Raw genomic sequence first — 13,701 nt, 5'->3', positions numbered from 1 at the left:
CGTGACGTCACCGCCGTCGCCCGCGCGCTATGACGACGCCGTCCCCTCCGCGTCGCGCGACGATGGCGTCAGCGGCCGGGCGGGAAAAGCAAAACGGCCGCCGCCGCCGCCGCAGCAGTAGCAGCAGCAGCAGCGGCCATGGAGGACGTGGAGTCGCGTTTCATGCACTTCTTGCAGCCCATCCGCGACCTGACCAAGAACTGGGAGGTGGACGTGGCCACGCAGTTGGGGAGTACCTGGAGGAGGTAGGGGGACGGGGAGGTAGAGGGGGGGAGGGGAGGTCCTCGCACAACGACCCCGCAAGGTAGGCTAGAGAGAGGAAGCGGGGATGGTGACCGCCCCCCTCCTCTTCCTCCCCTTCTTCTTCCTCTTCCTCCCCCTCCTCTTCGTCCCCCCTTCTTCCTCTTCCCCTCCCCTTCCTCTTCGTCCCCCCTTCTTCCCTCTTCCCCTCCCCTTCCTCTTCCTCCCCTCTTCCTCTTCCCCTTCTTCCTCTTTTTCTTCTCTTCTTTTCTTCCTTTTCCCCTCCCCTTCTTCCTCTTCTTCCTCTTCCTCCCCTCCCCTTCTTCCTGTTCTTCTTCTTCCTCCCCCTCCCCTTCTTCCTGTTCTTCTTCTTCCTCCCCCTCCCCTTCTTCCTCTTCCCCTCCCCTTCCTCTTCCTCCCCTTCTTCCCCTTCTTCCTCCTCCCCCTCTCCTTCTTCTTTTCCTCTTCCTCCCTCTCCTCCTCCCTATCCCCTTCTTCTTCTCTTCCTCTTTTTTCCTCCCGCAGCTGGACCAGATCTGCATCTCCTTCGACAGCGGGAAGACCACCATGAACTTCATCGAAGCAGCGCTGCTCATCCAGGGTCCGCCTGCATCTACAGCAAGAAGGTGGGTGGGGAGGGGCCTGGGGGAGCTCTGGGGGGAGGGGCAGGTGGGGGAAGTGTGCTGGGGGGTCAGGGGAGGAGCCCCATTGGGGAAGTGGGCAATGGCCAGGTAAGGGGTTAGGATTGCCCCGTGGGGGGAAGGGTGGCTAAGTGAGAGGGAGGGCCTCCTGGGGAGGATGGCCAGGTGTGGGGTGGGCAGGACAGAGGATGGACCCATGGGGGTGGGTGGGTGGCCTGGTAAGGGGAGAAGAGCATGGCCCCATAGGGGGAGAGAGCGGGGCTAAAGTGGGGGTGCATGCCTGGGGAAGATGGCCAGGTCAGGAAATGGTCGGGGGGGTTAGTGGAGGGCCCCATGGGGGGTGATAACACGGGGAAATAGGAACTGTTTGGGTGATTGGTCACCAGGGGCAGGTGATGAAAATCCTTGACCTCCATCAAACTCTGAAGATTCTGACATAGCTTTCATTTACAGAATGTTTTTTTTTTAGAGAAAACTCCCTGGGGGATTATTCTCCATTTCATTCTCTGATCTATTGCATTTGTTTTCTCAGGTGGAGTATCTTTACACACTGGTGTACCAAGCCCTCGATTTTATCTCCAATAAGAAGTGAGTAAGCCCCTCCTTAAGAAGAGAGGAAGGGAAATAAAGAGGGAAAGGAAGGGATAGGGAAAAAGAGAGGGATGGAGGAAGGGAAGAAAGTGAAGGAGGGAGGAAGGAAGGGAAAAGAAAAAAAGGAAAGAAGAAAGGAAAGGAAAAGGGAGGCAGGCAGGAGGATAGGGAAAAGAGGAAGGAAGAAAGGAAAAGGGAGGGAGGGAGGAAGAAAGCGAGGGAGGTGGGAGGGAAGGAAGGGAAGAGAAAAAGGAAGAAGGAAGGAAAGAAAAAGGCAGGCAGGAGGGGATAGAAAAAAGGAAGGAAGGAAAAGGGAAGGAAGGGAGGTGGGGAGAAAGGAAGAAGGAAGGAAAAGGGAGGCAGGCAGGTGGGGATCGGAAAAAAAGGAAGGGAGGAAGGAAAAGGGAATGGAGGGAGGGAAGAAAGCGAGGGAGGTGGGAGGGAAGGAAGGGAAGAGAACAAAATGAAAAAGGAAGGAAAGGAAAAAGGGAGGCAGGCAGGAGGTGATAGGAAAAAAAGGAAGGAAGGAAAAGGGAAGGAAGGAAGGGAAGAAAGTGAGGGAGGTGGGAAAGAAGGAAGGAAGGAAAAAGGCAGGCAGGAAGGGATAGAAAAAAGAGGGAAGGAAAAGAAGGGGAAGGGGAACAATCCCTTCCAGTAATGTGTTTGCTTAACAATCACTGCATTCACTTAACGACAGTTGCGAAAGTCATAAAATCAGGTCAGTTGCCCTAACGGTGAGGCTCTTTACGGTTATAATGTGAGCACCGCCTGCATTTTCTGGAATAAACTCTGCTCGTTTCCCTTCTGTCTCTCTCTGTTGTAACTCCTCTTACAACCTAGGCGTGAGAAACAGCCCACGTCCGTCGGTGCGGATGGGAACGACGGGGATGTCAGCGCCGGGCCAGGAGCAGCAGCGGAAGAAGAAGAGGTGAGCTCCGGGGTGTTGGATCCAACAGCAGCACCAAATCGTGGCCGTGAGACAGGTGGATCCAAACTCTGCGTTGGGAGTTTTCCTGCGCCACAGGAACTCTCGTTTCCTCCCGTTGTGGGTTGGATTGAAATCAGGGGTCTCCAACCTTGGCAGCTTCAACTCCCAGGATTCCCCAGCCAGCCAAGGTTGGAGACCCCTGATTTCAACCCCCTAGTAAATTGATTTCAATCAATTTAAATCCTAATTTTTAAGGAGCAACTGTCATCGTTCTCTTCTGACCCGCTGTTGACTCACCGACCATCCCACTCACTTTAATGGGACGGCTGGTGATGTGGCAGGGACACCAACAAGGTGAGGGATATGACGGGCAGCAGGTGAGTGGATGCCCGCTAGCAGGCTCAGCCATGATGGATCTGAAATGACAGGCGCTCTTTAATATTACATTTATAAGCTGCTCAGAAGGTTCCGCTTTCATTTTTACCGCTTGCCCTTCCTCCTCGCACTTAGAGGCATGGCACAGATGCATTTCTCTTCCAAACAATCGTACGCTTTGTAGTGTACATAGATTTGCAAAACAACAGAGTAAAGAACTATTCCTGAACTTTGTTTTATGATTTCTCATCTCACGGTTGCTGTGAAATTGTGTGAATGCGTCAGTGCGGGGCATGTTATCTCAGTTTGCAGAGCTTGGGTTCGCTGAAACGAACTTACTAAAAATGTAAATATTGCAGAACGTATGCAGCCTTGTGCTACGTAATTAAGCTCCATTCTATGCTGAATAAACTAAATTTATTAATGTATCTTCAATAGAAAACTATCTTTAGAGGTATCTTTTTTTACTCCAAACGCATTTTATTAAAATAAATTTGATAAAAAATTTTAAAAAATCCAATTTAAATAAAAAAATATCTGATTTTTTTTATTTAAAATAAAACAACCCTTGATTTTTATCCACCCTGGCTATTAACCAACTGAAGCCTCCCTTCTCAGTGCAGAAAAAGCTGTATGTCAATTTATGCCTCCCATGGGCTTGAGGTCTGTCATCGGTTGCTTGGCCGCACGTTACAGGCTTCGTTAATGTCTCGCTAGATCTTCTCTTTTAGGCTGATATTAACCACCCTATTGTAACATCGGGACTGAGTCAATACGGCATGCTTGCCTCTCCCGCTTTTAACTGTATTGCTTAAATTATTAAAAGGGGCTAGTAGTTTTAAAATAAGATTTGTATTACCAGTCTGTATCTCAAGTGTGGTGTGGTGGCCTAGAGGTGGAGCTCTCGCCTCACAATCAGGAGGCTGTGAGTTCAATCCTAGGTAGAGGCAGATATGAGATGAGAATTTAACTCTCAGGCATGATATTCTTCCGATTAAAATCGGAATTCCGATTTTTGGGGGAATCCCCCTCCTTTCCCCCACCCCTTCTTCTCCTCCTTCCCCTCCCCTCGGAGGCCCGAGTCAGGAGTTGCTGGCGCAGCTCGCGCGCTCCAGTCCGCGTTGCCTCAGGAAGGGAAAGGCAAAAGGAAGAGCCGCGGCGGCGCTTTGCAACGGCAGCAGCGGCTCCTGGTTTTGCCTTTCCCTTCCCGAGGCAACGCGGGACTGAGCCGCGTGGAGCTGCGCCGGCGCTAGCAACTCCTGACAGCCCCAGCCGGATACCTGAGCGGAGCCGGGCGGTGCGGCGGAGGCCGCTGAGCGGCAGGAAAAGGGAGCTGGGCCAGCCACAGACCAGCCTCCGTGCAACACGCCACCGCCCGGCCCTGGCGAGGAAAGCAGCGGCGCTCCCGGCGCGCGGCGGGGGTCTCTTTGGCCGGCCCGATTTTTTTTTCAGAGCGGAATATCATGCTTGAACTCTGCACTGGTGACAGGGAAGGGCATCCGGCCAGTAAAACACTGCTAGCTCCGTTGAGTTGCCCAGACTCCGCCCCGCAAGGGATTATGGGGTAGTTAAAAGATGATGATTACCTGAATTGTATCTGAACTGTAAACGAAAGGCAAATGAAGGAGCGTGTGGTCATTTCCCATGACCCGTCTGTCCTTGGGTCAGTTTTCCAAAGCAGGAGTAGAAGGCCCTTTCTGGCCCAAACGGCCCTTTTGGCTTCTTTTCTGATGCAGCCTCTCTTTCTCTACGTAGTTCCTCTCCTTGGACGACATCCAGCAGGCCAGCAGAGCCAACATGGACCTGAGGGACGACCAACAACACAACGTTAGTGGCTCCACAGCTCCCTTTTGTTAGCTTCTGGATGAGGGCGGGGTGCATAAGGAAGCCTTGCGCAGTTTTTGTCTGCTCCCAGGACTACACACACACACACACACCTTGGTGGGTTAACAGGTACTCCATGACGTACAACCATTTTCTTAGTGACCGTTTGAAGTTAGAACGGCACGGAAAAGAAGTGACTTATGACCGTTTTTCACACTTATGACCATTGCGGCATCCCCATGGTCAGGGTTTGCGGCCTGCCGGCGGCTGACGGAGCTGGCAGCAGAGTTGGACAGTAAGGAGGTTGGGGAATGAATATATACGTAAAGATCAAAATGGATTTCTTCCTAATAGACAAACTACGAACAATTTAAGAATAGTATGAAATGTTTTGGGATACTACGAAGCCCATCCGGAAAAACAAATAGCCCTTGTATTCTTGGACGCACAGAAGGCCTTTGACAATCTAAACTGGCAATTCCTAATTCAACAAATTTATAATATGAATTTAGGCACTAAATTTGAAAACATCGTGACTACAATTTATGATTCACAAAAGGCGAATATTATAATTAATGGAGAGTACACGCGCTCAATAAAAATAGAGAAAGGAGTCAAGCAGGGATGTCCATTATCCCCCCTGCTCTTCGTATTATCTTTGGAAACATTACTTACACGAATTAGACAGAACCCAGGAATAAAAGGACTAAAAATTAAAAAAGAAGAATATAAAGTCCTCTGGTCATCTACGGCCACCGTTGAATCCAAAATTTATGCTGCTAAGCAAGGCAGTTAAGTTGAGCTTTGCCCCGTTTTCCGACCTTTCCTGCCACCGTTGTTAAGTGAATCGCCACAACGGTTAAGTTAGTCACAGGGTTCTTAAGTGAATCTGGCTTCTCCATAGAGTTTGCTTGCCTGAAGATCGCCAAAGGGGATTGCGTAACCCCTGGGACTGTCATAAGTCCGTGCCAGTTGCCAAGCATCTGAAATTTTTTGTTTTAATATATATTTTTTATTGTTTACAACTGCAAATATACGATGGTGCTGCCGTTTGGGCGTTACATATACCACACATACAAAGATATTGCTAAACCATTAACTTTCATATTATTGACACAGTATTTGCTTTTTGGTTCTATTCGTTCTGTCTTTTTTCCCCCTGACCTTCCCTTTTTTGTAGCCCCTGATTAAACTTATTCCATGTTTCATAGTAAGCCGATTTCCCCCTTCTTTTTCAACTCTAAGGTTGACCTATCCGATTCTGCCCCAGCCATTATTTTCTTTATTCTTTCTGGTGGTGCGGTTTCATTTTTCCAACATTGCACGTATATCATTCTCACCGCTGTCAAAACATGTATAATTAAATATGCTATGTCATGTCCCTGTCGGAATGTGATTCCAAGGGGGAGGCCGAGCAGCTGACAGGGAGTGAGAGTGGGGCTCCATTGGCTGTGGAAGAAACTGGGGAAGAGCAAAGTCCGACTGGGCAGAGCAAGGGAGAGGTAGAACAAGGGAGAGGGAGTTCAGAAGAAGACCCAGGCCCACCCCTTCTTCATCCTAGGGCACGCAGAGAGGAACAGAGAAGGGAGCAACGTGAGTTGCATGGCTTACGGGGGAGGAAAGGGCCCTGATTCCCTTCATTAGCTGCAGCTGGGAACACAGTGTTTAAAAAGGGAAGCTATGCACAGCAAAGTTGCTGGAAGCAAATCGTGAGTTATCTGTTACTGTCGAGGCTTATCTGGGTTCCTGGCGTCTTCCCAACTGTGTGTGTTTTGCTGGCCTTTCAAGTCTGCAATTCCTTCTGCCCTGTCCAGTTAATTGCTACAGCGTGGTTTGTTTGGATTTTAAGTTACAGTTTGTGTGTCCCTTGTTTTGGACTGAATTTTCTACAGCCAAAGGCTGTTCCTGCTGCAGCTGCTCTTTCCTTCTAGCAGCCCTATGCACACTGTGCACAGGCTCCTCGGGGGCCTCTTCCTCACTGCTGCCAGCCTCCACAACCTCCAAAGGCAGGACTCTTCTCCCTGATGGTCCTGGTCCCATCCCTGCATCACACGCAGGCCCCTCATCCGAGTCCTCGCTCTCCGAGACCTCAGCCGTCCGCACCCGCTGCCGGCGAACCACAACAATGAATAATGTGTCTCAGAGTCGGCTATACCCAGGCAGTGCTGGCATGTTAACTCCCCAATAAATCCTTTTGAAGTTTTTGGAAGTTTGGCTCGAGACTCAGGATTTAAATGGGGGGTCACTGCCAGAATCCTGACGCTCTGCTTCCTTCTTAGACGGTGGCTGTTGTGCCCTTGACCCCAATGGCTCTGGTTCCTCCCGAAGAGTTGGACAAGAAAGACAACCCCCTCTTTAGGTAAGAGGCTCCCGCGGGGTCCTCCAGGGGCGTTGGGGGGGAGGCCCCCCGTTCTCCAGCCCCTGGGGCACGAGGGGCGGCATCCCCTGGCCTTCTCGCCAGCTGATCTGGGCTCGTTTCCTTGCAGCCGGAAGGGAGAGCTGCTGGCCAGCCGGAAGGACTTCCGTATGAACACCTGCACCCCCCACCACAGCGGGCTCTTCATGCTGGAGCTGGCAGGCCTCTCGCCCACCCAGTGCCACGCAGGCAGGGACGGCGGTTGGGGCCGCGACCACCCCACCGGTACAGCCGGGGTCACCCCTGTGCATCCCACTTGGATGCCTCTTAACTTCTTCTTTCAATTTATTCTATTTTATTTTTAGTTTCAATGTTTGTTGTTGTTTCGGCTTAGTTTAGCTTTGATTTCATTCTAGTGTGAGTTTTGTCTGATTTTACTTGGATTTGATCTTTTTAATTATTCATTTCATTTTACTTGGATTTGATCTTTTTAATTATTCATTTCGTTTTACTTGGATTTTATCTTTTTAATTATTCATTTCGTTTTACTTGGATTTTACCTTTTCATTATTCACCGTTAAGTTGTATTTGTTTTTAAATTTAATTTTGTTTTACTTTGTTTTAAATTTTACTTTGGTTTCGTTTTGAATTTTATTTTAGTTATTTCATTTGGTTGAGTTTAATTCAGCTTTTGATTTTGGTGAGCCTTGACTTAAATCATTTTTATTGCATAGTTTTATGTTTAATTTTAATTTATTTTTTTAAATTTATGTAACCTTTTAATTTCATTCAACTTTAGCATTTTAGCATTAATTCTAACTACTTGATTTTATTTTTTTTATTTTTGTGATTATTTTTAGTTTTATTTTTTATTTTTTTATTTTACTATTATTTTAAGCATGTGGTTTGTCAAGAACCGGGTAGACATCTAAGAAAAGCAGCAAACGTAGCTCCTAGCTTCCTGCTCTCCTATAATGCATCTCCCTGCCTGCAAAAGATTTGCCCACCCGTAAAGAAAATTGGATCGGGGTGCCCTGTAGAACCGGCTGATTAGCGGTAGAGTTGTGTTAGGTGTGCTCACGCCCTCTCTTTGCTTCTGCGCAGGGACCCAGAGCCTGGTTCCAACAGCTGGCTCCGTACCCATGGAGGTCAGCGCGTGCGAGACCCCAGTTCTTGCTCTGGACTTCTCTGGAGAAGGAAGTGAGTCACAAAAGACCCAATGAATTGAGGGGTAGGAAAAATGAATGTCCAAGAAAGTGGAGGCGAGCTAAGGAGAGGCCCCGATGACCAAATCCCAGCTGGGAAATGGGATGCCGGCTCAAATCGCGTAGCTTAAGCTCACCGTCTTGGGAGCCTTTAATAGGTGGTCTTTTGGTTTAGCAGACCCTGTATAGGTGGTTTATGAGAATTTAGAGCCAGCTGGGGGCCTCTACAGGTTGGTGCACTGGATAGAGGAGGGATTTCTTATCAGTTAAATCAGGGGTCCCCAAACTAGGCCGCTTTTAAGACTCGTGGACTTCAACTTCCAGAATTGGAGAATTGGCTGGAGAATTCTGGGAGTTGAAGTCCGCAAGTCTTAAAAGTTGTCAAGTTTGGAGACCTCTGAGTTAGATAGAAGAGAGAATCTTTGAAGGTCAGGATTGAACTATAGGATCCTTGGTGCTCTCTGCGCTGGGTGGTTTTCTTGCAGACGTCTCATGACCCAACTAGGGAACATCATCAGTGCTAGAAGGGAATGGGGAGTGGGGTTTGTGGAGAGGAAGAAGGAAGGAAGAGACAGGAAGGAAGGAAGGACTGACTGACTGTGGGGTCCTTGGTGCTTTCTGAGCTTGGACATTTCATGACCGAACTAGGGAACATCATCAGTTCTGGAAGGGGGTGAGGTTTGCAGAGGGGGGGAGGAGGAGGAGGAGGACTGCAAAGTCCTTGGTGCTCTCTGAGCTTGGCTTTCTTGCAGACATTTCATGACCCAACTAGGGAACATCATCAGTGCTACAAGGGGCTTAGATGACATCCAGGTCATGATTGCCCGAAAGGTGATTTTTTTAAGGAGGCAATTGGACTTTCCGATTTTTCTTTGAAGACATTTCACTTCTCCCCCCAAAAGCTTCTTCAGCTCTGACTGGATGGTGGGGGAAAGGAAGGATTGATATTCCTGGCAGACAGCGGGTCATTTTTTTTTTCCTTTTAGAGGGCCGTTGAGGCCACTTGGAGGTTGAACAACCCTCCCTCTACCTCCAATCTACAACGCAGTCCTTTCAGCAGCTCCAAGAAGGCTCCACACCCATTTGTACCACTCAGGTGTGATCCTGAGGACACAGACAAACCCCCCTCCCTCAACTACTGGAAGGCTGCTCTCCTGTCTCCCCTGGTCCTTCTCTTCCCTAGACTAGCCAGGCCCAGTTCCTGCGACCGTTCTTCATAATGTTTTAGCCTCCAGTCTCCTCATCATCCTGGTTGCTCTTCTCTGTACTTTTTCTAGAGCCTCAACACCTTTTTTATCGTGTGGGGACCAAAACTGGATGTGGTATTTCTAAGTGTGGCCTTACTAAGGCTCTATAGAGTGGTAACAGTCCCTCTAATTAGTCCCTCTAATAGCAGGAGCAGCGAACCCCGCGGATGACCATGAAGAGGGCGGTGAGGACCTCCTGGCAGACATCCTGGAGGAGGGCCCCTCCAACGGAGCAGAGGAGCACACGGCACACCAGACGGTACTCGGAGGCAGGAGGGCGGCCCACAAGGGAAGGACAGAGGGGGCTCTGGGTACGATCCGGAGATGAGACCCACCCCCACTTTCTCTGTTCCTAGAGCGCCCCCCGGAGCAAAGGCTACGCCTTGCGGGAGAGATTCCCTGCCCTGGAGGCTAATCCCCAACACCAGGTAAGGAGCACCCCATGTTTTGCCAGGGGCCCTTTTTGGCAGAGGCAGCCCTCGACCGTTAATGGCCGCAAGGGAGCCCCGCCTCTTCGTTGCTAAGTGGAGACGTTTGTGAAGCGAGTCCTGCCCCGTTTTGCGTCCTTTCGTGCCATGGTGGTGAAGAGCTGTCCTGCAGTCGTTAAGTGAGTCACACGGTTGTTGAGGGAATCGGGCTGTCAGAAAAGCTCGCCCAAGAGGGGAGGATTGCGTGACTCTCCCAGGATGCTGCCAGCCGTCGTCAGTGCGAAGTCAGTTGCCTAGTATGTGAACGTTGAATTTGGCTCACGTGACCACGGGGAACCACGCAACGGTCGTAAGTGTGAAAAATGGGCCATAAGTCCCTTTTTCAGGGCTGTTGTAACTCTGAATGGTCATTAAAACAAACCTTATCTTCGCCTGGTAGTTTGTAGCGAAAGGTCCCTCAGCGGCTGTGAGCCCTGAAGTTTAGCTGCTCCCCTCTGTCGTGGAGAAGCTTCCAGGTGTGAGGATGTGCCAGGCCGAGCCACGTCTCTGCCTGATCTGAATCAGAATAGAGCTGGAAGGGACCTTTGAGGTCTTCTAGTCCAGCCCCCTGCTCAAGCAGGAGACCCTATATACCATGATGGAGGATGTCAGAGCGTTTGCAGTATGACTACTATTATAAGACAACCCAGGAGCAAAACACAACACACAGAGACTTAGACATTTAACAATGGCTTATATGCAACAGTTAGATACAGTAATATACGTGGTAGGCAAATACCTGACAAGCAATCAATCTTCTTAACTCTACACAGAGAACTCTGCAATGGATACTGGACCCAAGGAGAGAGAAAACGAACCCTCTAATGGCTGCCTTATATAAACACCTCTTAAAGGGGTAAAACTTCTGTGGGCTCACTCTTAGACTTAAAGAGGCAATACCAATGCTGATTCCTCTTACGTTGCATCAGCTTTACAACTGGTCAGCTCTTAAATCTCAATACCTTAACAGAGAACCCACCACTTCTGGTGGCAAGCTACCCACTGGTTAATTGTCCTCACTGTTAGGAAGTTTCTCCTGAGTTCCAGGTTGTGTGTGTGTGTACATACATTTTTCTTTAGAATACATAAAAACACTATCTGCACGAATGGTGTGTTGTCTGGGTACAATTAATTTTGAAACATAATAGCAATAATAATATTCAAAGCATTGATAATAATCACCTAGTGATGATAATACTTGCTTATCCATACCAATAAACCTTCATTGTATAGTTAATCATTCTCTTAAACTTTTGAGTCTCTAACTTCTGTTTCTATTAACTAACCAAACAAATACCATGTTAAAAATATTCTGCTTCTTCCTTCTCCTTTATTTTGAGTGTTAATCTGTCCACCTCTGTGTATTCATATATATTTATATTTATTTATTACTGTGGGGATCTCTTCCTTTTCCCACCGTTGTCAAGTTGCTTCTCTCCTTGATGAGTTTCCATCTGTTATTTCTTGGCCTGCCTTCAGGTGCTTTGGAGCAGGGGGTCTCCAACCTTGGCGACTGAACGACTTGTGGACTTCAACTCCCAGAATTCCTCAAACAGCTTTGTTTTGCTGGCTGAAGAATTCTGGGAGTTGAAGGCCACAAGTCATAAAGTTGCCAAGGTTGAAGACCTCTGCTTTGGAGAACAATTTGGCCCCCTCTTCTTTGGGGCAGCCCCTCAAATATTGGAAGATTGCTATCATGCCCACCCCCTGGTCCACCTCTTCACTAGGCTGGCTGGCTTTTGTGGTGCTGAGGCCCAGTTCTGAAGCCCCCAGGTGACCACCTGAGACCCACCCGCTGCTTCTCCTTCTCTTCCAGGACACGTGGGACCCCTGGCAAGGCCTCGACCCCTTCAGCTCCTCGGAAAACAAACCCTTTAAGAAAGGTACGGATCCTCCAGGCCTATAGGGGGAGGAGGGGGGGTCTTGAACCCGGCACCTTCAGCCCTAGAAGCCTCTCTAGGAGCAGACCGGGGTTGTCTTCGGGGAGCAGTCAGAAAGTCATGTCATGCTGGCTCCATCTTGACCGTTGGACCACATTCTGTGGACAACACCTGGCGTGTGGGCCACACCTCCCATGCCTGGTGAAAGTTATGGGGGTTGTAGTCCCAAGAAGTCTAAGGCAGGTTAGGTTATGAGTCTTTATCCCGATCTTCTTGAGAACTTCGTGAGCCGATAGGGCCAGGTGGGCGGCCAGCTTCCTTGGCCTCGAAAGGAAACCTTCCTGCAGCCTCTGCCCCGAAGAGAGGAGGGTCTCCAGTTCTCCGGTTAGGTTTTTGCACGGCAGAAACTTCAGTCACCTGGTGACAATCTTGGAAAAACTATGCATGGAATTGCGCTTTTGGTTTCCAAGCTGCCGCGCTGCTCTTTCAAACCCCTTTCCCCCCCCCCTCCCTTTCTGTTGGCCACTCTAAAACGGCCATTAAAAAACGTTTCATGAGTTGATAGCAGGAGCATCGGGGGCTCCCACCCGCTCTTCTCCCCCACCCCCCTTCAGGAAGACCCTTCACCCTGCCCCGCGGCCTGGAAGATTCGTCCGGCGGCAAACGCAAGAGACGGCCCTCCGCGCTGCAGGATTTTGTGTCGTGGTTTTCGTCCTCCGGTGAGTGCCCTCAGCTTGGGCCCAGGCTGCCCACTAGCTCAAGGTGGGTGGGGGGCTCAGGGGCAGATCTTTCTTTTCCCCTGTCCATCCTTTCTAAAAAAAACCAAAAAAAACAACCAGTGGAGGTTTTTGGAAAGAGCGTCCAGTTTTGGGGCCAAACCATAATAAGCCACGGGGTTGCGGGGCACTACAAACGGCTGCAAATGCTGTGTTGTTGAGCATTTGAAGTGGGGTCACCTGAGGCCAGGGTAGAGGGTGACCATCAGAACAGGGGTGTATCCCTCTCCCCCCCTTTTTTTTTTTGCAGTTATGTCACCCCTTTGGTCATTGTGATAATCACAAAAACAACCAAAGACAGTGAAGAAGAATTTTATTATTAAGCTTTTGCAAAAGGGAATTCTGCTCATGGGCAGAGGACATGGTTCCCAGGAAGGCTGGGGTTTATATACAAGGTTCAATATACATTCTCTGCCCCTTTCCTGGGTTCACAATTTATCCAAGCTACGTATCTCCCTACGCAACACCCATATTATTGTTACAACACCCATATTATTGTTACTCGCGTAACGCTCATATTATTGTTGCGTAACACCTGTTTCCTTGTTCTTGGAAACCACCCTTGTTCTCATGGCTTCTTCTTCCTGTTATGGTCCTGTTATGACCATCTGTAATACAATAGGTCATTAACCAGTTCCTTTCGGGTCGTAATAACCTAGCATCTCCTTCTCATATCCTTATGCCAAAAAATACAGACTTGCCATTAGTTTAGAACATAACAAGTTACAAAACAGTACATGTTTATTAGATATAGTTATATGACTGTCCAATAATCATTTCATAGTTTCAAATATTGGATAAACATGGCATCTCTTCTGTCCTTCATTTTCTCGGGTGTAACTCACAATATATATAATTGCCACATATAACAATGATCATTAAGCAATCAGTCATAAGTTAAGAACTAGCTGTACACAAAATGGTTAACAGGGATTTGAAGATGAGTGTAATGTTTAGTTTAATCTGTTGACTGCTTTTTCCTCCTTTTTTAAATATGTGTGTGTGTGTGTATTTGTGTGTCTGTGTGTCTGTGTGTATGCATATATGTAAGTATGTAAAAGGAGATTTTTTTCCCCTTTTTTCAGCTTCCAGCCAGGCTGGATTCTATATGTTAAATTGTGTGTGTGTGTGTGTGTGTATACGTATGTATGTACATATTGTATGTATATAA

The 13,701-nt window shown here is 48.6% G+C and overlaps 1 protein-coding gene across 1 annotated transcript in view; it reads left to right on the top strand.

The window, feature by feature from the left end:
* Nucleotides 1-39: 39 nt before the first annotated feature.
* The window catches only part of NCAPH2 (non-SMC condensin II complex subunit H2), a 34,207-nt gene continuing 20,545 nt past the window's right edge, over nt 40-13,701 (top strand). The window contains 14 exon segments of the mRNA XM_087968987.1: nt 40-223; nt 226-245; nt 766-841; nt 844-866; nt 1,414-1,469; nt 2,313-2,400; nt 4,531-4,602; nt 6,879-6,958; nt 7,086-7,240; nt 8,060-8,155; nt 9,554-9,666; nt 9,764-9,835; nt 11,691-11,757; nt 12,369-12,473. Of these exon segments, the coding sequence (XP_087825113.1) occupies nt 139-223; nt 226-245; nt 766-841; nt 844-866; nt 1,414-1,469; nt 2,313-2,400; nt 4,531-4,602; nt 6,879-6,958; nt 7,086-7,240; nt 8,060-8,155; nt 9,554-9,666; nt 9,764-9,835; nt 11,691-11,757; nt 12,369-12,473 (1,108 nt within the window). The 5' untranslated portion in view covers nt 40-138.

The sequence above is a fragment of the Notechis scutatus genome, chromosome 6 (assembly GCF_049901735.1).
Source record: "Notechis scutatus isolate UNSWTSFEM ecotype Mainland chromosome 6, rNotScu1.2, whole genome shotgun sequence".
Classification (NCBI taxonomy): domain Eukaryota; kingdom Metazoa; phylum Chordata; class Lepidosauria; order Squamata; family Elapidae; genus Notechis; species Notechis scutatus.
Note: the sequence above shows the minus strand (reverse complement) of the source record. Positions and strands in the feature narration are given on the sequence as shown.